At 46.0% G+C, this 23,934-nt stretch overlaps 1 protein-coding gene across 4 annotated transcripts; it reads right to left on the bottom strand.

Moving 5' to 3' along the window:
* Positions 1 to 4,807: 4,807 nt before the first annotated feature.
* LOC309559562 (SERTA domain-containing protein 1-like) lies at positions 4,808 to 23,934 on the bottom strand. 4 transcript variants are annotated; one of them, XM_082262868.1, is made up of 2 exons: positions 23,657 to 23,834; positions 4,808 to 5,725 (listed from the first exon to the last, which is right to left on the bottom strand). In XM_082262868.1, exon 2 carries the CDS (start codon positions 5,719 to 5,721, stop codon positions 4,948 to 4,950), a length of 774 nt encoding a protein of 257 aa, XP_082118994.1. In that variant the 5' UTR covers positions 5,722 to 5,725; positions 23,657 to 23,834; the 3' UTR covers positions 4,808 to 4,947. The 4 variants fall into 4 exon arrangements, 2 of the variants coding, with proteins under 2 accessions (XP_082118994.1, XP_082118995.1); XM_082262869.1 differs by lacking the exon at positions 23,657 to 23,834 and adding an exon at positions 17,152 to 17,249; XR_014225472.1 differs by lacking the exon at positions 4,808 to 5,725 and adding an exon at positions 7,435 to 7,480 and having other exon boundaries at positions 23,657 to 23,934.

A 23,934-nucleotide genomic window follows, 5' to 3' on the forward strand; every position in this document is an offset into this window, starting at 1 on the left:
AATAAACCATTTTTAAAGGGTAATGCACTGGGCCAGTGCGCCCTTGTGTTTGTTTTTCGTTTTCAGTGTTCTTAGACTACCCAGGTCTTATAATTATAAAGGGGCTGCTAGGCCGAAGTTATCCAGTGATGCCAAGTCGAAAGTTCCCAGCAGCTGCATGATTGTGGCTGAGGAGGATAGAGGATCACACTACTCTGAGCGCAGGAGATAGGTGCTTAGCACCGAATTTTTGGTTTGTTGATGCCAGAAGGCAGACTTCTGGGAAAATTGGTGAGCCAATCACACGAGCAGGAAATGATGTTTCTGAGGTGTGGTCAGTATACATTCTGTGTACAGAACAGCTCCAGGTAGCCATATTGCATTGCATTTTCAGAAAATTTCAACAGCTGCAGATTGAAAAGGTAATTTTTAATAACATTCAATTACAATATGATTTGTGTCGCAAATGTATACGCTATATTTTTTTTTTTTATTTGCTATTTTTTTTCCCCCCACAAATGTCGAGTTACCCTTTAACCACTTCAGCTCTGGAAGGTTTTACCCCCTTAATGACCAGGCCATTTTTTGCGATTCGGCTCTGTGTTACTTTAACAATTGCGTGGTCGTGCGACGATGTACCCAAATACAGTCGATGTCCTTTTTTCCCCTCAAATAGGAGCTTTCTTTTGTTGGTATTTGATAATCTCTGCGGTTTTTAGATTTTGCACTAGAAAAACAAAAAAACTGTGACAATATAGAAAAAAAAAAAAAAACATTTTTTACTTTCTGCTATAAAAAAATAAAATAAAAATCAAATTTTTTTTTATCAGTTTAGGCCAATTTGTACTCCGCTACATATTTTTGGTAAAAAAAAAAAAATCCCAGATTTTTGGACTTTTTATATATTTTTTTTGTCTTTTATTAGTAATGGCGGCGATCAGTCATTTTTAGCGGGACGGCGACATTGCGGCAGACAGATCGGACCCTTAACTGACATTTTTTGACACTGTTTGGGGACCAGTGACATCAATACAGTGATCAGTGCTAAATAATATGCACTGTAACTGTATAAATGACACTGGCAGGGAAGGGGTTAATACGGGGGGGGGGGGGGTGATCAAGGGGTTAAATGTATGACTACAGTGCTTGCTCACTGTCTGGGGGGGAGGCTCTGTGACAGGCACACAGAGATCTGTGTTTCAGCTTAGCTGAGACACACACAATCTCATTGTGTCTGTCTGACAGGAGAGTCGCCTGCCTTGTTTACATAGGCAGATGGCTCTCCTGTCAGTTTCCCTGAAGATCGCGGGAGGCCGGCGGCGATCGGCGGTAAACACAGCGGGAGAGCAGCTCCGGCGGCGCATGTCACCAAGACCACGCGCACATAATCACCTAGATCTACAGGATTATGTGCAGCTGAGCCGCCCTGCCGCAGTAAATCTGCGTGGAGCGGTCGGCAAGTGGTTTAAAGACGAAGCCTTTTTCTGACACTTGTGGTTTACAAGTTAGGCCCCTTTCACACAGGCGCACCGCTCGACGGAGCCGTTCTGCTCAGTGGGGGATCGATCCGCCGATTTCCGCTAAGCAGGCGGATGACAGCTCAGTTTCAGCTCTGTGTGCAGAGATGGAGTTGTCAGATCCTCGCTATCCTCTATGGGGGAATCGGATGAGAATGGACCGCCTGTCCGTTCTCATCCGATGTGATCCTCCAGACGGATGGAAATTAGGGTTTCCATCCATCCGGATTTCACGGACAGGATCGGATAGCAGCGGGTGTCAGCAGAGATGTCTCCGCTGACAACCGCTGCCCCATAGGGATGCATGGAGCATCCAATCAGGTCCACCTGAAAAACTGACAGGCGGATTGGATCAGATCGCCCGTGTGAAAGGGGCCATAAAATCTGTATTTTTTGCTAGAAAATCACTTAGAACCCCCAAACATTATATATACATTTTTTAGCAGAGACCCTAGAGAATAAAATGGCGATTGTTGCAATATATATTTGTATTACACCACACATCTCATCACAATCTTCAAGTGATGTGCAAGTTGACACAGCAGGCATAGGATTTTGCTCATGTCAAGATTCTTCGTTTTGTATGATACGTTGATTATTGTACTTTTTTTTGGGTAGGCCATTTTTCTTTGCTGCCAAGATAAGGAGGTCCTGAGGAAGCTAGTAGATGTGAAACGCGTCGACCTCTCGAATCACATAGCAAAGATAACTTGTTGCAGTCTATGAATATGGCTGACATTGTATACAAGATTGTGTCTCTATGGTTTTACTCATGATTTTAATAATTTTAGTAATAAACATTTAAGTTTTTATAGTTTTGTGTAGTCGTCCCTCTCTGTTACCAGCAAAGTCCAATATGGTATTTTTTGGAGAGAATAGTCAAGATTGAAGAGGTACCAATTATTTCTATTTTTTTTTTTTTTTTAGAACAAATTGAACCAATCAACAAATCGAATTAAGAAATTCGGTTTTATTCCAATCATAAATATTCACCAAAGGATAAATAATAAAGATAATTCAGGCATTAAATTACTAACAAAATCACTTCTCACAAAGTAAGGTCAATAAATACCATCACCAGATATTTCCAAGGCAGAAACACGGACAAAAAATGTACAATACTCGTCCCAGTGTCCTGGAGCCCCCCCAGACTGTGCATGGGGGACTTACCTTGCTAATACCTCATCAAACACTATAAAGGCAAGTCAAATTGTAAAATAAATACAAAGAAAAACATTAAAATGAGGTAACAGCACTGGCCTTTGTAGTCGTTTTTCAGGAAACCAATCATTTGGACCAATGGAGTCCTGAATAGAGGCTGGCGAAAGACAGATATGGCTTTTTAACCCAACGCTGCACAAATATAAAATATTGCTTTATTTCCACAATTTTTTATCATTTAGAAAACCATGATATTCGCAAAATCGTGTTTGTAGCAAGTGGCCAAGTTTCCAATTAATCCAAGGAAAAAAAAAAAAAAAATATGGCTTTTACTGGACATATCTATTAAATAAAAAACACATGCACACCATCACTGTTATGGTGGGAGAAATCAAAGCGAGCCCAAAAGCAATATATAGAAACGTAGAATGATTAAGGCAAATTTTAAACATTACATTTAAATTAGTCTTAAAAATAAAGATTTATATATATATTTTTATCTCTATATATGCCTTTTATATACATTGTATATATATGAAGGGGTAAACGGTCTTGGCTTCCTCTTGTGGTTTCATTTAAAAGACGGCGGTCTACAAACTGTGTTGTAATCGGAATTTATAAAAAAAATAATTTACCTGGTGCAGAAATTTTATGAAAAAGGCTTAAAAAGTGAAAAAAAAAAAAAAGGTATTGTTAAACTGTTTTTTTTTTTTTTTTTTTACACTGGATATTTAAAAATTGTAGCTACTTTTAACTCATTAGATCTTGGCCAAAATTGATGTAGTTCAGTTTGTGTTCTTCACATTAAAGCGGAGTTCCACCCATTTTTAATACGTTGGATTACATAGATGTATGTAATCCCCTTTAAAACGACTTTTACCTTTTTTTGCTAGTAAATACCTTATTTTCTCGTTTATTCCTCCTCTCCTCACTTTCGGGTCCGATCGGCGATTACGTCATTCGATGCTAGAAATCTCGCAGTATTACCCAGGAGCTGAGCTGTACTGAGCCGTGACCTGTCCAGCCTCCTCTCAGTGAGTTGTACTGTATGCATTGTATTCAGCCCGTGCTCTGCCCCGCCTCCTCTCAGTGAGGATATAATGCTTTCAGTCCTCGCTCACTGAGAGGAGGCGGGGCAGAGCACGGGCTGAATACAATGCATACAGTACAACTCACTGAGAGGAGGCGGGGCGGAGGCGGGGCAGAGCACGGGCTGAATACAATGCATACAGTACAACTCACTGAGAGGAGGCGGGGCGGAGGCGGGGCAGAGCACGGGCTGAATACAATGCATACAGTACAACTCACTGAGAGGAGGCGGGGCGGAGGCGGGGCAGAGCACGGGCTAAATACAATGCATACAGTACAACTCACTGAGAGGAGGCGGGGCGGAGGCGGGGCAGGTCACGGCTCAGTACAGCTCAGCTCCTGGGTAATACTGCGAGATTTCTAGCATGGAATACATCCCAGCACACAATGCAAATCGCCGAATGACGTCATCGCTGATCGGACCCGGAAGTGAGGAGAGGAGGAATAAACGAGAAAATAAGGTATTTACTAGCAAAAAAAAAAAAAAAAAAAGTTTCCATTGGTAAAAGTCGTTTTAAAGGGGATTACATACATCTAAAGTTACGAAAATGGGTGGAACTCCACTTAAAGAATTTTGTAAATTCCAAAAAAAAAAAAAAAAAAAAAACACTGGTACAGAAATTTTGTGAAAGTCTTAAAAAAGTGAGAAATTATATGGTTAACCTGCTTAAGTTTTTATATTTAAAAATTGTAGCTACATTTAAAACTCATTAGATCTTGGCCAATAGTAATATAAAACTCAACTTGTGTTCTGCACATACACTTTTTTTGGATTCTCTGCGACAATTAGGGTCCATTCACACTTGCGCGACTTGTCAGGCGACTTGGTCTGACAAGTCGCGTTGGTTCGCTCGCCATTGAATAGTACAGGACCCGTTCTAATAGGAGTGACACAAGTCGCTCCGACTTAGAAAAAGGGTCCTGTACTACTTTGGGGCGACCTCGGAGCGACTTGCATTGACTTCAATTATATGAAGTCCGTACAAGTCGCGCCGAGGTCGCGGTGCACAGCAGGTCGACCCACCAAGTCGTGTCGCCCCTGTCTGAACGGGGTCTTACTGTGGACATTAATGCCCCTCTTTCCCACCCCAATGAAAACCGTTAAGTTCATCTGCTCAAAATAAATTAAAAAGTCTGTTATTTACAATAGTGTCTTGTTACAAGATACAATTTGAGTCCTTCAAACGTTCTACTGAGATCATCAGCAGTTCTGAGTTCCCACCAGAACATCCATCAGATAGTCCAAGTCACTAAGCTCCAGCATGGAATCTTGTCCATCTGACAAGGATTTCTCCCCAGTCTCACTGATGGTAGAAAATGTTTTAAAGTTTAAAAGATTGCTACTGGCCCAAGGATCACTGTCATACATAGATGTGTCAATGTCTTCAAAAATGTCCTCTAGGTTTTCACCAAGAAGGTAGGTAGAGGAACCTAAAAAGGAGGAGGAAGGTGTCAACTTCCCAGATTCCTCTCGACTCCCATCTCTAATGGAGTCCTTAGGAGAGCAGAGTTGTTCGTCTTCTGTCTGAGGCAGGGGGGAGCAGCTCAGCCCCTCAAAATTATTTAAATCCTCAAGTATGGTGGAAATAGAGGAGTACAAAGAAGCATCCATGCTGGAAATCAAAGCATCATCTCCTGGAATATCCGAAGATGAATTTTTGCTCTCGCTGACCACCGAAGTAGAGTCTTTTCTAGAGTTGTCTTCCATGGGTTTCCACCCTACTAGAGTGCTCGATTCTGCCTGCATATTATCCTGAAGGCGACGTAGGGTGTTGGCCACCAGTACAAGATGTCTCAGGTTGGGTTCCACGTGGTGCAGGCTGCGACGGAGCTTCAGTAGAGATATGTTCATTAAACAGCGAGACTGCACTGCAGGCAACGAGCTCTGGTATCGCCCAGGCATTTCTGGTTCCAGGCCGCTGCCCATCTCCCCTTCCACCTCCGAGTATTTACGTTTGATTCCTTTGGCCAACATGGGTCTGCAAAAATAAGACAAACTGTGATAAGTCTTAGCTCTGAATCAAGAAAGCATTTAGAAAAAAAAAAAAAAAAGTATTAGTAGCATTTAAACCGGGGTTTCTCAACCAGGGTTCTTCTACAACAATGGTCTCCAAACTGCAGCCCTTTGCTTGGCTTTATCCGGGCACTAGCCCTTCCACCAGACACCAGTAATGGGGCACTGGCCCTTCCACCCGACACCAGTAATGGGGCACTGGCCCTTCCACCCGACACCAGTAATGGGGCACTGGCCCTTCCACCCGACACCAGTAATGGGGCACTGGCCCTTCCACCCGACACCAGTAATGGGGCACTGGTCCTTCCACCCGACACCAGTAATGGGGCACTGGCCCTTCCACCCGACACCAGTAATGGGGCACTGGCCCTTCCACCCGACACCAGTAATGGGGCACTGGCCCTTCCACCCGACACCAGTAATGGGGCACTGGCCCTTCCACCCGACACCAGTAATGGGGCACTGGCCCTTCCACCCGACACCAGTAATGGGGCACTGGCCCTTCCACCCGACACCAGTAATGGGGCACTGGCCCTTCCACCCGACACCAGTAATGGGGCACTGGCCCTTCCACCCGACACCAGTAATGGGGCACTGGCCCTTCCACCCGACACCAGTAATGGGGCACTGGCCCTTCCACCCGACACCAGTAATGGGGCACTGGCCCTTCCACCCGACACCAGTAATGGGGCACTGGCCCTTCCACCCGACACCAGTAATGGGGCACTGGCCCTTCCACCCGACACCAGTAATGGGGCACTGGCCCTTCTACCCGACACCAGTAATGGGGCACTGGCCCTTCTACCCGACACCAGTAATGGGGCACTGGCCCTTCTACCCGACACCAGTAATGGGGCACTGGCCCTTCCACCCGACACCAGTAATGGGGCACTGGCCCTTCTACCCGACACCAGTAATGGGTCCCTCGGTTTAGAAAGTTTGGAGATCCCTGCTCTAGTAGTAGCTAGGGGTTTCTTAGGTAATGTAAAATTTCTGCCTAAGTTCCCACTGACACCACTGATCTCTTTAGCCATCTGTTAGGGCGGTAATTCTTCCCAATCGCCATAAACGTAAGAACATTCATTCTTCTCACTGACCATCACACTAATGTATCATGAGATGTAGATATAGTCATTTTTAACAGGGGGTTCCCTGGGACCAGAAAGTTATTTTAAGGGTTCCTCTGTGTTGAAAAGGTTGAGAAAGGCTGGTTTAAAAGAAACATATGAACACCATTTTATATTCGAATAATCCATCGCAATTTGTGATGGAGTCAATGCTCTGTGCTAACACAGAGCAGAAAAGGCAAAGGCTACACTCTATGCACTGCTCTTGTGTATGTCTCGTAAAGTGACTCATGGTTGACATGGTAAAAATGCTTTCATTTTCTGTATGATGAGTAACAAAGAAAGAAAATACAGGACCGTGGCTAACAAAAAACGATCACCTCCTCTAATCATATGAAAGTGATACCTCTATTACCAATCACATCTTCACAGACACGATCGCTGTCTAATTCAAGTCTAGGCAACAAGGGGGAGATTTACTAAAACTGGTGCAGCTTTGCATAGTAACCAGCTTCCAGGTCTAACCAGGGCGGTTCACACCAGTGCGATTTCATTTAACAGAAGTCCCTGCAAGTTGCAAAGAAATTGCAGAAAAGGAATGCAGGAATTCCACCTCCGAGTATTTACGTTTGATTCCTTTGGCCAACATGGGTCTGCAAAAATAAGACAAACTGTGATAAGTCTTAGCTCTGAATCAAGAAAGCATTTAGAAAAAAAAAAAAAAAGTATTAGTAGCATTTAAACCGGGGTTTCTCAACCAGGGTTCTTCTACAACAATGGTCTCCAAACTGCAGCCCTTTGCTTGGCTTTATCCGGGCACTAGCCCTTCCACCAGACACCAGTAATGGGGCACTGGCCCTTCCACCAGACACCAGTAATGGGGCACTGGCCCTTCCACCAGACACCAGTAATGGGGCACTGGCCCTTCCACCAGACACCAGTAATGGGGCACTGGCCCTTCCACCCGACACCAGTAATGGGGCACTGGCCCTTCCACCCGACACCAGTAATGGGGCACTGGCCCTTCCACCCGACACCAGTAATGGGGCACTGGCCCTTCCACCCGACACCAGTAATGGGGCACTGGCCCTTCCACCCGACACCAGTAATGGGGCACTGGCCCTTCCACCCGACACCAGTAATGGGGCACTGGCCCTTCCACCCGACACCAGTAATGGGGCACTGGCCCTTCCACCCGACACCAGTAATGGGGCACTGGCCCTTCCACCAGACACCAGTAATGGGGCACTGGCCCTTCCACCAGACACCAGTAATGGGGCACTGGCCCTTCCACCAGACACCAGTAATGGGGCACTGGCCCTTCCACCCGACACCAGTAATGGGGCACTGGCCCTTCCACCCGACACCAGTAATGGGGCACTGGCCCTTCCACCCGACACCAGTAATGGGGCACTGGCCCTTCCACCCGACACCAGTAATGGGGCACTAGCCCTTCCACCCGACACCAGTAATGGGGCACTGGCCCTTCCACCCGACACCAGTAATGGGGCACTGGCCCTTCCACCCGACACCAGTAATGGGGCACTGGCCCTTCCACCCGACACCAGTAATGGGGCACTGGCCCTTCCACCCGACACCAGTAATGGGGCACTGGCCCTTCCACCCGACACCAGTAATGGGGCACTGGCCCTTCCACCCGACACCAGTAATGGGGCACTGGCCCTTCCACCCGACACCAGTAATGGGGCACTGGCCCTTCCACCCGACACCAGTAATGGGGCACTGGCCCTTCCACCCGACACCAGTAATGGGGCACTGGCCCTTCCACCCGACACCAGTAATGGGGCACTGGCCCTTCCACCCGACACCAGTAATGGGGCACTGGCCCTTCCACCCGACACCAGTAATGGGGCACTGGCCCTTCCACCCGACACCAGTAATGGGGCACTGGCCCTTCCACCCGACACCAGTAATGGGGCACTGGCCCTTCCACCCGACACCAGTAATGGGTCCCTCGGTTTAGAAAGTTTGGAGATCCCTGCTCTAGTAGTAGCTAGGGGTTTCTTAGGTAATGTAAAATTTCTGCCTAAGTTCCCACTGACACCACTGATCTCTTTAGCCATCTGTTAGGGCGGTAATTCTTCCCAATCGCCATAAACGTAAGAACATTCATTCTTCTCACTGACCATCACACTAATATATCATGAGATGTAGATATAGTCATTTTTAACAGGGGGTTCCCTGGGACCAGAGAGTTATTTTAAGGGTTCCTCTGTGTTGAAAAGGTTGAGAAAGGCTGGTTTAAAAGAAACATATGAACACCATTTTATATTCGAATAATCCATCGCAATTTGTGATGGAGTCAACGCTCAGTGCTAACATGGAGCAGAAAAAGGAAGAGCTGCACTCTATGCACTGCTCTTGTGTATGTCTCGTAAAGTGACTCATGGTTGACATGGTAAAAATGCTTTCATTTTCTGTATGATGAGTAACAAAGAAAGAAAATACAGGACCGTGGCTAACAAAAAATTATCACCTCCTCCAACCATATGAAAGTGATACCTCTATTACCAATCACATCTTCACAGACACGATCGCTGTCTAATTCAAGTCTAGGCAACAAGGTGGAGATTTACTAAAACTGGTGCAGCTTTGCATAGTAACCAGCTTCCAGGTTTAACCAGGGCGGTTCACACCAGTGCGATTTCATTTAACAGAAGTCCCTGCAAGTTGCAAAGAAATTGCAGAAAAGGAATGCAGGAACTTTTTTTAAACTTGCTGCGATTTGAACGATTCCATTACCACAAATGTGGTGCGACTTGTCATGTGATTTTGATCTGTCAAATCGCATTGGTGTGAACAGGGGCTTATTGTCAAAGCTTATTTGAACAAGCTGAAGTTAGAATCTGGTGCAGCTCTGCATACTAACCAACCAGCTTCAGAGTGCTCCAATTGTAGTAAATCTCCACCCAAAAGTCCATACACTTCACCTTTAGGCCCCTTTCACACGAGCGATCCGATCAGATCCACCTGTCAGTTTTTTAGGCGGATCTGATCGGATCCCCCATGCATCCCTATGGGGCAGTGGATGTAAACAGACACCCGCTGACACCCGCATCTGATCCTGTCCGTGAAATCCGGACGGATGGAAACCCTATTTTCCATCTGTCCAGGGGGATCGGATCAGATGAGAGATGACAGGCGGTCCATTCCCATCTGATTCCCCCATAGAGATGCATGGGGCTCTGACATCTCCCTCTCCGCACACAGAGCAGAGAGGGAGCTGTCACCTGCCTGCTCAGTGGGGATCTGTGTATCGATTCCCTGCTGAGCAGCACGGATCCACCTACAGAGGCGGACCGTGTGAAAGAGCCCCTAGGCCCCTTTCACACTATCCGTCTGTTGGACGGATTCCGTTTTTCTCAGCGGGGGATCGAGCCGCCGATCCCCCACTGAGCAGCAGGAGCACAGCTGTGCCTCCGCGCTGTGTGCGGAGACACAGCTGTCAGTTCCCCATGCATCTCTATGGGGGAATCGGATGGGAACGGACCGTCAGTCCGTTCTCATCTGATCCCATCCGCTGGATGGATGGAAAATATCCGTCCAGATTTGACGGATCGGATGTCAGGGGACATGTCTCCGCTGCCATCCGATGCCCCATAGGAATGCATGGGGGGGACCGTTCAGATCCACCAGAAAAAACGGACAGGTGGATCTGAATGGTCTGCCTGTGTGAAAGGGGCCTTAGGCTCCATTCACACCAATGCATTTTTTTTCCATGCTTTTTGTAGAATTGCAGTACATTTTTAACATGGGTTCCTATGGAACACGATCACATCAATGCATATTTTGTGCCTCTGCATTTTTTGGAAGGGAGCAGGGACTTTTATAAAAGCAAAAAAACGCAGCTTACTTTGGTTGAGTAGACTTCAATGGGGACGCTGCAGAAAAGCATGTATTGTGTTTCACACTATTTAATCTGCCCAACAACAAATTGGCCAAGAAAAAAAAAACACAGCAAAATGCACTGCAGAAACGCTCAAAAGCAACATGCATAGGTATGAATCAGGCCTTAGTCCTAGGCAATCTGCATTAGGAGAGCTACTGGTGAGAAGAGGCGTAGCTGCACTCCCTTGGAAGTAGGTTTATTCAGGAGAAAAGTCCACTTAAAAAATCCTGACCCTCACCCTAATATTTAACCAAACTACCAACACCTAAGGGCCCTTTCATACAGGCTTTTCTATCTGCCTGTCAGTTTTTCAGGCAGACCGGATCAGATGCTCCATGTACCTCTATAGAGCAGCGGATGTCAGCGGTGACATGTCCTCTGACACCCGCTGCTCTCCGATCCGATCCTGTCCGTGAAATCCGGACGGATGGAAACCCTATTTTACATCCATTGGGAGGATCGGATGGGATCAGATGAAAAAACGGAGAGGCGGTCTGTTATCTGATCTCCCATAGAGGAGAGCAGGGATCTGACAGCTCCGTCTCTGCAAAGTAAGCGGAGACAGCTGTCATCTGCCTGCTCAGTAGGGATCGGTGGATCGATCCCCACTGAGAAAAAACGGAGTCCGCCAGGCGCATCCCCTGTGTGAAAGAGGCCTAAAGCCATATTAGATCCAAACCAAAAATGTATTGTATTAAAAAGCTTATCAATCAATGGCTGTGGTGGCTGAATTATTTTTATTTTAGGCTTTTTTCATCCTTGGTTTTCACCTGGTGATCTTGCCAGTAACACCTCTCCTGTGTTATTGTGCCCACACTCTGGATGAAGGAGCACAGGGGGCATCTTTGGAGAGCAGCATTGTCAGTCTTGGGTGAGGGGAGCGTTAGATGTACTAGCAGATTTATATATTTATTTTATAACAGGTACTCTACTTCTATAGTGCCATCATTTTATGCAGCGCTTTACATATACTATACATTCACATCAGTCCCTGCCCTCAAGAAGCTTACAGTCCAAGGTCCCTAATTCACATTCATACACACATACTAAAATATATCAACAAATTGAAGCCAAACTCCAGCTAATACTTTAACTACTTGACCTCTGGAAGATTTACCCCCCCCCCTTGCGCGGTCGTGTGAGACTGTACCCAAATAAAACGTCCGTTCCCCCCCCCACAAATGGAGCTTTCTTTTGGTGGTATTTGATCACCTCTGCAGTTTATTTTTTGCGCTTTAAACAAAAAAAAAAAAAAAACACCACACTATTTTTTACTTTTTGCTATAAAAACACAGCCAAGGAAAAAAAAAAGTCAAATTTCTTCATAAATTTAGGCCAATATGATAAAAAATCGTCCCCAATATGCATATATTGATTGGTTTGCACAAAAGTTACAGTGTCTACAAACTACGGGATATTTTAATTCATTTATTTACTAGTAATAGCGGCGATCAGTGACATAGTGGGACTGCGATACTGCGGCGGACGAATCGGACACTGACACTATAATAGTGATCAGTGCTAAAAAAAAAAATGCACTGTCACTGTACTAATGACACTGACTGGGAAGGGGTTATCAGGGGCGATCAAAGGGTTAACTGTGTACTTAGGTTGTGCTTACTCACTGTGTAGGAGGTGCTTTGACTAGGGGAAGGCATGGATCTGTGTCCCCGCTTTGCAGAAAAGCAGGATCCATGCCTTCCCTTCTGACAGAACGGCGATCTGCCTTTTTTACATAGGCAGATGTCAGTCTGCCAGTGTGTTGTGTAATCGATGGGTGCCAGCGGGCAGAGTCTGCTGGGCTCCCGCGGTGTGTGATCACAGTGGGAACGAGCTGACAGCGCAGCCCTAGACCTTGAAGGGTCAGATCATGTATTAAAGTAAGTGATCTGGCACAGAGCGGCCGCCCTGCAGCAGTAAACATATGGTGGTTTTACATAAATAAAGAGGTGATCATTGTAAGCACCCCTGTCAGTGTTGAATGGTTCGTCCCATCCCTGTAACTGCTACATCTGCGGGAGAGCTTGTTCTTTTGAAAAACAACAGACTTTCAGGCCAGATCACAAGGTGAAATTTTTTTTTAGTACATTTGGAGGGGGAGTTGCGGTGCAATTCAAAAATAAATGGTACTGTAATGTACTGAAATGCATGCAGTGTGGAAACACAATACACTCGGTGTGAATGAGCCAATCACAGTGCACATTGTTTATGGTGCGGCTTTGCTCTGCGTTGCAGCACAGGTGTATTCCGTTTGGGACATTCAAAAGGAATGCCACAGCAACCAGTGCATGCATTGTGCACCACGACTTGCTGCACTTTAATCCGCTTGCCACCCTATAAGGCCCCTTTCACATTTGTGCGACTTGTCCTGCGACTTAGGACTGCAAAGTTGCATACCAAGTCGTACCCCATGATTTCCAATGAGTACCGTTCATATCTTTGCACCTTCAACTCAAGGTAGTCCATGCAATATGTTGGTCCCACTTTGATGCGACTCGAGGTTCATAGACCTCAATATTACACAGACATTGCTTCAAGTCATGCGACTTTCAGGTCGTACAAGTGTGAAAGGGGCCCAACTGGACAGTTAGAGCGGAGCTCCAGTCAGTTTTTGTGTTTATTAAAAGTGTCAGCAGCTACAAAAAGTGGATCTGCTGACATTAAACACTCACCTGTCCCAGGATCCAGCGATGTGGCCTCCGGAACAATCAATTCTCTCCCTGGCACTGCCATTACAATTGTGGGCACAGCTTGCAGCTGGATGCTCACTGCGCCTCCTGAATGGTCGGGCAAACTTCTGGAACCTGCGATGTGTCCAAAAAGATTGCAGGGATGGAGGGGGGGGGGGGGGTAGAACTTCCACTCAAAAACATGCTGGTAGATTAGCTGGCTCCTCTCTAAATTGGCCCTAGTATGTGTGTGGATGGGAAATACTGGCCTTAGATTGTAAGCTCCTTGGGAGGGCAGGAACTAATGTGAATGAACTATATGTAAAGTGCCGGAAATAAATGGTCAGTGCTATACAAATAATAAATATCTTACAGGACTGATAGAAATGATTGGGAGCAGATCGCTCGCTCACTGCCGCAATGCCAAAGCATTCGCACAGACCAACACCAATCACCAGGAATATCGGGGGCCATTCAGAAATCACAAAGCAAAATATAGGCAGGACGAGATTAACTTCTCTGCATCCCCTGCAAATCCCCAACCTGAAATGCTTCCGTCACCCGGGTCCCCAATCTGCAATTTCCCTACAACCTATGTCTATTGGGGGAATAGATCAGAGCACGCCGGAGCTTCTCTAGGACCCAGATTCCACAGGAATGAGGGCACCAGGGAGCATAAAACAATGCAAAGCACACTCCATCCATCCATCCATCCCTCCCTCATTCACAGTCTATTCTGTGTGCTGGCTCCTGATAAGGTTTCCATTTTGCAAAAATATTATTTTTATTAATATTGTTATTACTCTTATAATGATGGATTATTATGATTTATATTAATGATAATCAAGATAATAACATTATACTGATATGATAGTCATCTGTTGGCCATCCCTATCCCTAATGTTGCTCTTTTGCTTCAACTTGCTTTTCATTGTATGGCAGAAATAATAATAATAATAATAATAATGTATTATTATTCGTATGACTTATTAGTTATTATTATTATTATTAATAATAATCTAAATTATAACATTGCCATAGTATATAAAAATCACATTATACTGATAGGATAGTCATCTGGTTGCCATTAAGGATGATCGAACAGTTCGGGTCGACCATCGGTTCGACCCGAACATTGGGTGTTCGAAATTCGGCCGAATTCCGAACTTTTTGCGGTAAAAATTCGGAATTCGACCACCAGAACCGCCCAAAATGCAATGGGACAGGAAATGGGCTTTAAAAGCCCATGATTGGCCCAGAAACATCAGTAAAATGTGATTGGAGTGACTACGGGGGCCAGAGCCCAATGAGGAGTGAATACGCCCCCCAGTATTTAACATAGCCCCGCCAAAACTCTAGCACTGTAATACAGGGGCTGTGGAAGAGAGTGGAAGCATTTGTGTTGCTCCAGTGTCATTTTGCAATTATTAGTGTAAGGAAAGGGATATGCAGTGTAGTTAGGGTACTATATACCACTATAGTTAGATTCAAACATCTAGTTTTTGTAGGGATAGCTTTAAGTGTCAGGGTGACCGTAGTGTAGTTTAGGATGACCTGACTCTACCATGTCAGGATGACCTGACTCTGCCATGTCAGGATGACCGTAGTGTAGTTCAGGGTGAACTGACACTGCCATGTCAGGGTGACCGTAGTGTAGTTCAGGGTGAATTGACACTGCCATGTCAGGGTGACCGTAGTGTAGTTTAGGATGACCTGACTCTGCCATGTCAGGATGACCGTAGTGTAGTTCAGGGTGAACTGACTCTGCAATGTCAGAGTGACCGAACTCTGCCATGTCAGGGTGACCCCACTATGCAGATTCTGGGTTAGGGGTATACATTATATATCAAAAACGACAATTTTTAAGAACTTTTTTTTGCCCGTTTCATAGTCCCTGGGGCATGAAACAGAACCCTAGGCACTTTTTAGGGTCATTTATTGGGTTTTAGGGATTCAAAATGGTGTTTTTTTGATTCCAGAAGTTCGGGTCCCATTGATTTCAATGGGGTTCTGGAATCCGAACTTTTGGAAAATTCGGGTGTTCTGGTCGAACCGAACTTTTCAAAAGTTCGATCATCCCTAGTTGCCATCCCTATGTTGATCTTTTCACTGTAAGGCCTCTTTCACACGGTCCGCTCCGCAGGCGGATCCGTGTTGCTCAGCGGGGTTCAATCCGCGATCCCCGCTGAGCGGGCGGATGACAGCTCCGTCTCCGCTTGCAGTGCGGAGAGGGAGGTGTCTCAGCCCCCGCTGCCCTCTATGGGGGATCGGATGAGAGCGGACCGCTTGTCCGCTCTCATCAGATCCGATCCGATTACTGAACGGATGGAAAAATAGGGTTTCCATCCGTCCAGATTTCAAGCACAGGATCGGATGCGGATGGCAGCGGGTGTCAGCGGAGGTGTCTCCGCTGACACCCGCTGCCCCATAGAGCTGCATGGAGGATTCCCCGGCTGACAGGCGGATCTGATCGAATTGCCCGTGTGAAAGAGCCCTATGGCAGAAATAATATCATCATAATATTATTTTTATTATTATGCAAAAGATCAACACAAGGATGACCAGCAGATAACTATCATATCACTATATTGCGATTATTTTTATTATTGTAATGTTGTTATAAATTTAGATTATTAATAACTAATAATTGTCATAAGAATAATAACATCCTATTATTCTTATAACGATTATTAGTTATTATAACATTAGTTATTAACAATCGAAATTATAACAACATTTCAATAGTAAAAATAATCACAAAATATTGATATGATAGTCATCTGTGGGACATCCCTATGTTGATCTTTTGCTTCAACTTGTTTTTCATTATATGGCAGAATTAATAATAATTATTAGTATTAATATATTATTAGAACAATGATTAGTAGTATTATAAAATACTAATAATAATCATAAGAGAAAATAACGTACTAATAATAATCATCCTAATAGTAAATCAATTATTACTACCAATAAAATGACAATTTTTATTAGTATTGTTAATAAAAATAGTAAAGTGAATACTAACAATAATCAGTCATAATAAAATTCTAACAATCAGAATTACAAACTGTTATTATTATTATTATTGCTATTATATCTGCCATGCAATAAAAAGCGAGTTGAAGTGAAAGATCAACATAGGGAATCGGTGATCAGTTGGACAACAAATATCTATCATATCTATGTACTGGGAAACTATCATATCAGTTAGTCTATGAATGGTTAGTACATGGCTTGTGATGTTCTAATGCCCCGTACACACGTGCAGATTATCTGAAGACTTTTGTCTGCAGACTTACCAAAACCATATAATATGAGGTCAAACCTAAACACTTTCAATTTGTATGCAATCCGGCAGGCCCTTGCACTACATAGAAAAGGTAAATCTGAAGACAAAAGTCTTCAGATAATCTGCACGTGTGTACGGGGCATAAGGGTCTGCCATAGGCACAATCACACATTTTAAACTATCATTATGGATTTTATTACGCTTTGCGATATTCACTTTTCTTCATATTTCATGTATGCCCCATCCTACACGTGTATCTCCGAGTGGCTCTGGACTTGTATAACCTGTATCTGATATCCCCGGCTGACCTCGGATTCTACACACTGTATTGCACAAGTCTTCCTTCACCGTCACACCGAGCGTTCCCTGGCTATAGATCTAGATTAGAAGTCAGATTTCCTTAGCCTATCTAGAATGATCAAACCTCTCTCTATACAAGAGACTACCACTCACCTCTACCACTGACCCACCAGTCCTAAAGATCATCCACTGAACATAGAAGAGTTGACCATGAAGACGGAGAAGTGTGTCCTGTTGGTGTCACAAGCCATGATATGAGGGGACGGAAGACGTACACGGCTCACACACACAGACAACAGCTACTCCAATCCACACTCATGATGAACGGTTCAATCTAAGGCAGGCGTCCTATTTTTCCTCCAGTAATCAGTGTTACAGCTTCCGTGTAAGACCCCCCGGTGACTCATCGACCAGCTTCGAAGCTTCTACAAAAATGTATTACACAAGAGAAGCCTACTGAGGACTTGTTTTTGTCGCTCGTTACCGATTTCTAACTTGGCGTGGTGACTTTCAATTAGAAAAGCCACCTAATTACATCCTATAATGTAGATTCAAGTGTATCTAAAGCCAGAGCTTGGTCTGGGGGCTTTCAAAGAAGACAGCCACCTAATAACTTCCTAAAATGTGAATTAAAATGCATCTAAAGCCAAAACTTGAGTCTGGTGGATTTCAAAGAAAAGAGTCCCCTAACCACTTCCTAAAATCTATCTAAAGCCAAAAATTTGGTCTGGTGGCTTTAGGGCAGGGGTCTTCAAACTACGGCCCTCCAGCTCTTGTGGAACTACACATCCCATGAGGCATTGTAAAACTCTGACATTCACAGACATGACTAGGCATGATGGGAATTGGAGTTCCTGAACAACTGGAGGGCCGTAGTTTGAAGACCCCTGCTTTAGGGTAACAAAGCCACCCAATAAGCCCTAAAATATAAATGAAAAAAATGCATCTAAAAAAAAAAAAAAAAAGTAAAATGTGGGTCCAATAGCGGTCAAAGAAAATAGCCACCTAACAACAACTACCTAAAATGTATCTAAAGCTAAGACTCAATCTGGTGGCTTTCAAGTAAAAGAGCCCCTTAATGTCCTAATATAAAAAAAATAAAAGTGCATCTAAAGCCACACCTTGGGTCTGGTGGGCTTCAAAGAAAAAGAGACCCCCTCCCCCCCCCAACAACTACCTACCATGTATCTAAGGCCAAAACTTGGGTCTGGTGGGCTTCAAAGACAAAGAGCCCCCACAACAACTACTTACCATGTATCTAAAGCCAAAACTTGGGTCTGGTGGCTTTCAAAGAAAAGAGCCATCTAATATCCTAAAATGTATCTAAAGCCAGAACTTGGTTAGAAGGCTTTCAAAGAAAAGAGCCATCGAAAAACCTCCTAAGGGCTCTTTCACACGGGCGATCCGATCAGATCCGCCTGTCAGTTTTTTAGGCGGATCTGATCGGATCCTCCATGCAGCTCTATGGGGCAGCGGATGTCAGCGGAGGTCACCTCCGCTGACACCCGCTGCCATCCGCATCCGATCCTGTGCTGAAATCTGGACGGATGGAAACCCTATTTTTCCATCCGTTCAGTAATAGTATCGGATCGGATGAGAGCGGACAGGCGGTCCACTCTCATCCGATCCCCCATAGAGGGCAGCGGGTGCTGAGACACCTCCCTCTCCGCTCTGCAAGCGGAGACGGAGCTGTCATCCGCCCGGCTCAGCGGGGATCGCGGATCGATCCCCGCTGAGCAACACGGATCCGCCTGCGGAGGCGGACCGTGTGAAAGAAGCCTAAGGCTCCTTTCACACGGCCGCTCCGTGTGTCCGCAAATCATCCCATCCGTTTGCGGATGATTTGCAGACATAATGTAAGTGAATGGCACTGCGGGTGTCAGCGGAATACCATCCGCTGACACCCGATTTTCCTCCTGTCAGTTCTGTTCCGTTTTTATGAATGGAACAGAACCCCATTTTTCCTTCCGTGTAAAAAACGGAAAGGAAGGAAAATTGGATGTCAAGCGGTGTCATCCGCTGACATCCGCAGTGCCATATACTTACATTATGTCCGCATATCATCCGCAAACGGATGGGATGATATGCGGGCGCACGGAGCGGATGACACAAATGTCATCCACTCCGTGGAAAAAAAAAAAAAGAGTCCCGCAGCGGACTTAAGCAGCGGAGCGGCCGTGCGAAAGGAGCCTAAGTTGTATCTAAAAGCTAAAACCTGGTCTGGTGGCTTAAAGAGCCCCCTAATAATATCCTAAAATACAAAATAGAAAGTGCATCTAAAGCCAAAACTTGGGTGTGGTGGGTTTAAAAGAGGCCCCCCCCCCCCCAAACAACTACATGCAATGTACCTAAAGCCAAAACTTGGGTGTGGTGGGTTTAAAAGAGCCCCCCCCAAACAACTACATGCAATGTACCTAAAGCCAAAACTTGGGTCTGTTGGCTGTCGAAGAAAAGAGCCCCCTAATATTATCCTAAAATGTATCTAAAGCCAGAACTTGGTTAGAAGGCTTTCAAAGGAAATAGCCGTCCAAAAACCAAGTTGTATCTAAAAGCTAAAACGTGGTCTGGTGGCTTTCAAATAAAAGAGCCCCCTAATCACTTCCTAAAGCCAAAACTTGGTCTGGTGACTTTCAAGTAACAGAGCCACCCATTAAGTCCTAAAATATGAATTAAATGTGTCTCTAGGCCAAAAAGTGGTCTGGTGACCCCCAAATAACATCCTACATTTTTTCTTGACTAGAGTAAGGAAGGGTTAGAACCCGTCAATTTATATTGCTGGAAATGTGTAAAGTTGGCCAAACACTGACCAGATTTTGGCCAGTTTCTTATGGACCAGAAGAAATGTGCTCAGTGTGTGAATTGTGCCCAAAATCTCTCAACTAAAAAGGTGTAAAACCATTCGCCAAACAGTGGCGGCATCCAATCAGAAGCAGGCTCTTTGGTATAGCCATGGCGGGAGATTGGTTAATCCGCACCGTGGAACATGGATGGAAGAATCTGTTTTGCCAAAGAAAAAAATAAATAAATAAATAAGTGTCTCTATAGTTCACACTTGCAGAGCGTTAAGACCCCATTCACACAGGGGCGACACTACTTGCTGGGGCGACCTGTGAAGTCGCGGTGCACAGCTTGCACCGCGACCTCGGCGCGACATGCACGGACTTCATATAATTGAAGTCAATGCAGGTCGCCTCCAGGTCGCCCCAAAGTAGTACAGGACACTTTTTCTAAGTCGGAGCGACTTGTGTCACTCCTATTAGAACGGGTCCTGTGCTAATCAATGGCAGGCGACTTGTCAGGCGACCAAGTCGCCTGACAAGTCGCGCTAGTGTGAATGGGGTCTAAAAGCATGTGGTTGACTCCCCCATCCCCCGCTGTAGTCGATGAGTGGTCAGTGCCCATACTTCTGCTGTGGCGGTCCCGGGATTTGAAATCTGCGCTCTTCCATCTGTAGGGCTTCTGGGACAGATCAGAGTGATCTGTGTCTGCGCCGACCAATCAGAATGGCTCTGATCTCTCCTGGAAGCCCTACAGATAGAAGAGCTCGGGTTTCAAATCCATGGAGAATTCTGGGCACTGACAGCTCATCACCCATGGAGGGAAGTACAGCGGGGACCAGGGAGGGGGGAGGGGTGTTTATTTTTTCTGAAAAAGGTGAACACTTTACAGTAGTCACCAGGACAAGTCCCATCAATCTCCATCATGGGGACACAGACCAGCATATGAAGGTAAGAGGTCCAATCACTGTGAGCTCTGTGTTATCCCAGCACAGGGGTTACGTGTATTCCCCTACCAGAGTCCCATTCATTTCTATGGGGACAGGAGGCTGTGTCTTCATAGGACATCGTTTTGGTAGCCATACACATTACAATCTGGTTGTACAACCCCAGTACACCCTAATGTACCAAAACGTTGCAATATAGAGGAATAAATGTATCCAATCTAATCAATGCCTATCAAATTGCACATCCTTATATTATAGTTGATGGCAGACCTAAAAGGAGATTGTACAATCAGATTGTATAGTGTATGGGTAGTTTAGGGGTCACCTTACATGCTACAATCTTTATACCATTTTTTTTTTTTACTAGTAATGGCGGCAGTCATCGATTTTTTGCGGGACTGCGGCATTGCAGCGCACAGATCGGACCCCTAACTGACATTTTTTGGGGGAGGGACCAGTGACACTACAGTAATCAGTGTTAAAATAATGCACTGTTACTGTACTAATGACACTGGCAGGGAAGGGGTTAACACAGAGGCAATCAAAGGGTTAAAAGTGTCCCTAGGTGGTGTTTTCTAACTGGGGGGGGGGGCGGGTTATGGGATCATGGCAGGGACTTGGGATCCTAAATAGGAAGAACACAGGCTCTCTGTGCTGATTGCTGACAGAAGTCATTCTGTATCCGCGGGGAGAAGTCGCGGATGCCATGCGGCAGTGACACCCCCTGATTGGTCGCAGATCGCAGTGCAAACTGTGAAATGATGCAGGAATCGGATTGCATAGATGTGACCACCCATGTGATCCGATTCCAGTGCGACACAAAAAAGGATCCTGCATCACTTTGGTGCGAATGTGATTTCAGCCTTACAGTTTGTATGGCTGAAATGGCATTGCACAGACATCGCATGTGGATGATTAGAAGTTGAGTGCCCCCTCCAAGGAGATTGTAAGGGCGAGTGCCCCCTCCAAGAAGATTGTAAGGGCGAGTGCCCTCCCCTAAGGAGATTGTAAGGGCGAGTGCCCCCTCCAAGGAGATTGTAAGGGCGAGTGTCCCCCCCCCCCCCAAGGAGATTGTAAGGCAAGTGCCCCCCCCTAAGGAAATTGTAAGGCGAGTGCCCCCTCCTGAGATTGTAAGGCGAGTGCCCCCCCCTAAGGAGATTATAAGGCGAGTGCCCCCCCCTAAGGAGATTGTAAGGCAAGTGCCCCCCTCCTAAGGAGATTGTAAGGCAAGTGCCCCCCCTAAGGAGATTGTAAGGCGAGTGCCCCCCCCTGAGATTGTAAGGCGAGTGCCCCCCCCTGAGATTGTAAGGCGAGTGCCCCCCCCATAAGGAGATTGTAAGGCGAGAGCCCCCCCATAAGGAGATTGTAAGGCGAGAGCCCCCCCCTAAGGAGATTGTAAGGCGAGAGCCCCCCCATAAGGAGATTGTAAGGCGAGAGCCCCCCCCCTAAGGAGATTGTAAGGCGAGTGCCCCCCCTTAAGGAGATTGTAAGGCGAGTGCCCCCCCTTAAGGAGATTGTAAGGCAAGTGCCCCCCCCTAAGGAGATTGTAAGGCAAGTGCCCCCCCCTAAGGAGATTGTAAGGCAAGTGCCCCCCCCTAAGGAGATTGTAAGGCAAGTGCCCCCCCCTAAGGAGATTGTAAGGTGAGTGCCCCCCCCTAAGGAGATTGTAAGGTGAGTGCCCCCCCTAAGGAGATTGTAAGGCAAGTGCCCCCCCTAAGGAGATTGTAAGGTGAGTGTCCCCCTCCCTAAGGAGATTGTAAGGTGAGTGCCCCCCCCTAAGGAGATTGTAAGGTGAGTGCCCCCCCCCCCCCCCTAAGGGGATTGTAAGGTGAGTGTCCAGCTTCTCTGCTCAGATCTCAGGGAAGGAGTATTGAATGACCCCCCATCCCCATGGAGGAGCTCAGAACCTCCCCTGGGCGGGGAGAGGATGATATCTGCCTCCTGATTGGTGATCACACCGGACATCCGACCAATGGGAGAACTTCCAGTCACATTTATACTTTGTATCTTTTCTTCTATATTTCTGATCACATCGTATTCTTCCCATATCACCGATCTCCACACATCCAACTCAGATCATACAATCAGATTGTACAGTGTATGGTCTGTAGATCTAATAGAGACCATAAATTTTAATAGCACAGTAAATGGTCTGTGGATCTAACAGAGTTCATACCATCAGATTGTACAGTGAATGGTCAGATCTAATGGATCATACAATCGGATTGCTGAGTGTATAATCAGTAGAGCAAATGGAGATCATAGGATTGAAATGGACAGGAAATGGTCTGTAGATCTAACGGAGATCATACAATCAGATTGTACAGTGAATGGAGAGATCTAACAGAGAGCATACAATCGGATTGCATAGATCATGGTAAGTAGATATAATAGAGATCATACAAGCGGATTGTACAGTGAATGGTCAGATCTAATGGAGATCATACAATCGGATTGCAGTTTATGGTAAGTAGATATAATAGAGATCATACAATCGGATTGCAGAGTGAGTGGTCAGATCTAACAGAGATCATACAATCAGATTGCATAGTGTATGGCTGGTAGATATGACAGAGATCATACAGATTGTACAGTGAACGGTCAGTAGATCCAATGTAGATCATACAATCGGATTGTATAGCACAAGCTGGTCATACACTATACAATCTGTGACCGATCTCAGTGATCTGAGAAGCTCTCAGTACATTGATATCAGTTCGGTCCTCACACTTCATATCTCATCTATAGAAGATCGTCCGATCAGATTGTATAGTGTCTGGTGACCTCTATGGCCCCCACTACTACAACTACAACTCCTCCCCCATGCTGGGACCCTCAGCGGTCACCTATCTCCGGCACCCCGGACTCTCTCCGGACACGGAGATCACTCAGCCATCGTCCGCCATTACCCTCCCTCCTACCCACGCATCTTACCTGCCCCAGCTGCTCAGCAGCCAATCAGACTCCTCCGAGAGACGGTCAGCGGCCAATCACAGGGAAGCATCCCACCCCCTTCGCGAAGAGCTCTAGCAGCACGGCCGATCACACCGCACAGCTGTAAGCGAATGCGGCTCTGATTACTCTCCACCAGCTCTTGCCTCCCACAAGCCGCGCCTACCGCCCGTCCGCATTGGTCGGCTCTCGGAAGCGGAGGCCAATAAGGGCGGGTCTCGGGTGTGGCTTTAGAAGCCGGCGCGTGCCGCACCCGCCTC

This window comes from Pelophylax lessonae (assembly GCF_965119305.1).
Source record: "Pelophylax lessonae genome assembly, chromosome: 7".
NCBI lineage: Eukaryota > Metazoa > Chordata > Amphibia > Anura > Ranidae > Pelophylax > Pelophylax lessonae.